The following is a 3,038-nucleotide window of genomic DNA, read 5'->3' as shown; positions in this document are numbered from 1 at the left end:
CCGCCGCCCGCACCGCCCCTCACCCCCCTCCGCACCATCCCCCCCTCCACTAACTTGCCAATCATGCGCGGAAACAACGCCCCAAAACTCGGCGTCCGCTACCCCTTCAAAATCGGCAAGTCGCTCAAGACCAACCACGCGTCGCGCGACATGCTGGCCCTCACCTTCTCCCTCATCCCCCAAAAGGCCACGCTCTCGCAACCGGCCGTCCTCACCCCGCACAAGGACACCTGCCTCGTCCAGCTCCCCACGGCCGACCGCGCCTCCTCGGTCCACTTCTCCGGCACCCGCCGCCGCCACGGCGACTCCTCCGTCCACGACTACCTCCTCGTCCTCGTCGACGGCAAGATCTGGCTCGAAAAGGCCTCGGATTTGTTCTATTCCATCCGCCCCACTGACTCCCACCTCACAAGACCCCCGCCCGAGTACCCCGCCGAGCCGCATCATGACAGCAGCCCGGAAAGCTGGCGCCCCGACTCCGGCTCGCCCATCACCCCCGAGGACGACGCCGCAGCCATGTACACCGGCCATGCCGCACTAGCCCCTACTCCGGGCACTGCCGGAAAGTCCACCCCACCCCCCATTGGCTCGAGGGGACGCCTTGTCATCAGGGGTGGTCGCGTCGCTCCGCCGAGACCACCCGCCGCCGTCAGCCCCTCCACAGCCACCAAGAGCGTTGGCACCAAGTCGGTCGGTGGCAAGAGTTACACCGACACGTACCGCAACGGAAGGAGACGGCCGGAGGACGATGATGACGACAATAATGATGACCACGCTAGCTGCAGTTCCTCGGAGGATGACGATAGTAACTCGGACAGCGATGATTCCGACTCGTCGGATTACACGGACGAGAGTTCGGATGAAGATTAACTTTTTGTCAGCCTCATTCGCACTTGTTAACGTCACGCTGCACACCCACGACTGACTTGGGGGGGAGCGGGGGGGATGGAGGAGGGAGGCGGGATGGAGGGGAAGGGAGACGCAATGGATGGGAGGGGAAGGAGGAAAATACGCTCTAGAATGTGTGTGTGTGTGTTTTTTTTTTACTTGAGTTGCGAATAGACTTACCGTAATTTTACCATGCACGATGCCGACTAGACACAGATTGCCTGCAATAACATATACAGCACCAGGCGTGTCGCCATCGGGCCCTCTGTATGGATGTAAAGCGCTGGAAGACAGCTTAACCTGACAAGCATGCGTGCACTGTGAGCTGAACAGAAACGTCGGCGTGTCTCGTCTCCGGTGGAGGTGGGACATGCGGCGGAGGTGGGACATGCGGCCATTCCCCCTGCCTACTCTCGGCATTGCTCCCAGAGAAGTGCTTTTTCTTCCCCGCTCCATCCATCCCTGACTGGAGGGAGGAGAGGCTGTGTGCGTTTCAAGTCGCCTCTGCTCTGATACCGGGCAAAGGCGTGTCGCAAGAGCACACGTCATAATGCGATATGCGCGTCTCAAAATTGAGGCCATCTGGGAAAGGGACATCTAAATCATTGCTGGATTTGTACACTTTTCGCTTGCCACAGCCCGTCGAGGGTGCGCCCGAGGCGGCTACGGCGTGCGCGTGGGTCGACAACGCGCGGGCGGTGCAGCGCCGGCGATGGCACCCGTCGCGAGGCGCCGGTCTGCACGAGGCCGCGAAGGCGGTGTGCAAGGCGTGCGCTTGGGTTGCGTGCTCTCGGTCGCGTGTGGCGTAGAAGAGCAAGGACGCGGCGACGAGGCCGCTTTACGAGGCCGCTTCTTTCTTGCTGTGCTGGGCTACATGGGGCGGGCGGTGGGGCGGGCGGTGGGGCAGGCGGAAGGCTGTTGACAATGCCAAGAGCGTAGCGCCTGCCCCATTGCACAGTGCATGCGCCTGGGCGCGATGTCAAGAGCGTACCCTTGGGTAGAGCCCGCCCCATGGCACAGTGCATGCGCTTGGGCGTGGGGACAAGCCGCCGCGGATGCACCCTGGTCGTCTACGCCGCGCGACGGGGGGCAATGGGCTTACAGTACCTGTACTGTACCTCCTCGCGGCCCATTCCCTGGGGCGTACAATGCCGGGGGATACTGCGCAGGGCGGTGGATGGAGAATGGCATTACAGTATCTCAAAAAAAATGCTCAGTGCGCGCGGATGCCGTGTGGAAGCGTCGTGACACGTCGGGGCGATGATGGGGGCGGGTGTGTATTCTAAATGTTTTTGGTGCGGTTTCTTTTTAACGCTGTCCCCGATCCCTCTTTCCGCGGGCTTTCCGCGGAGGTGCTCATAAGAGGGCGAAAATCACAGACCCCGTAAGATATTTTCGCAGGGTTTCTCCTGCATCCACAGCTCCTCTCTATCTCGCCCCTGCATTTCGTCCCTAGCAGAATGCCACTACGTACTAGGGTAGATAGGTTACACGTCGAAACACTTTCCACGTGCCGCAAATTCTTTTCCCAAATCTTTCGGCAATGAGCAAAGCGCAACATAGATAGGCAAGGCCAACACCTCGCACAGCAAGCGCGGGACGAATTGAGTCAAAGAGCACCCCACCACGACCGGCAAACGCCGAAGTAGCTACTCTAGTGTGTTAATTTAAATACGAAAACAGGCACCCGCCTTAGCCCTCTCTCTATACAAAGCAAGCGGCATGGAAAACAGACAGCCAGCCGTGCGCCAACCGGGGGCGACCAGACGGTGAGAGGCAGCCCTAAAATGTTGAAAACCACTGCTGAAAACGGCTATTAATCGCGCGCGGGAGCGGGGAGGAGGGGGGCCTTGCAAAGCGCAAAGCGCGCCGCCCCCGTTCCCCCGGGGCGCCGGGTGCTTAGCGTCACATAGCGCGCGGCGTCAGCATATGAATCGAGACGAGCACGGAGCACACGCTGAGGAAGAGGCCCATCTTGTCCTTGAGGTCGAACGCCACCATGCCCTGCTCCTGCTGCGCGTCCTCCTCGCCCTTCGAGCGGCGCGGCGACGCGCGGGGCTCGCCCAGCAGCTCGTCCAGCGAGCGCGCGGCCGCGCGCGGCGCGAGCGACCACGCGCCCGAGGAAGCGCGCGCGGCCGCCGCGGAGAACT

At 61.6% G+C, this 3,038-nt stretch overlaps 1 protein-coding gene; it reads left to right on the top strand.

Moving 5' to 3' along the window:
• The first annotated feature begins 63 nt into the window (after positions 1-63).
• Positions 64-1,195, top strand: CHC_T00007685001 (hypothetical protein). XM_005711312.1 is given in 2 exon segments: positions 64-870; positions 871-1,195. The coding sequence occupies 1 exon segment, from the start codon at positions 64-66 to the stop codon at positions 868-870; it is 807 nt and encodes a 268-aa protein (XP_005711369.1). The 3' UTR covers positions 871-1,195.
• The last annotated feature ends 1,843 nt before the right edge of the window (positions 1,196-3,038 follow it).

Source organism: Chondrus crispus, genomic scaffold (genome assembly GCF_000350225.1).
Source record: "Chondrus crispus Stackhouse genomic scaffold, scaffold_80, whole genome shotgun sequence".
NCBI classification, from domain to species: domain Eukaryota; phylum Rhodophyta; class Florideophyceae; order Gigartinales; family Gigartinaceae; genus Chondrus; species Chondrus crispus.
Note: the sequence above shows the minus strand (reverse complement) of the source record. Positions and strands in the feature narration are given on the sequence as shown.

Excerpts from the sequence above, each read along its gene's own strand:
- CHC_T00007685001 (XM_005711312.1), top strand. The coding sequence starts at position 64 with ATGCGCGGAAACAACGCCCCAAAACTCGGCGTCCGCTACCCCTTCAAA.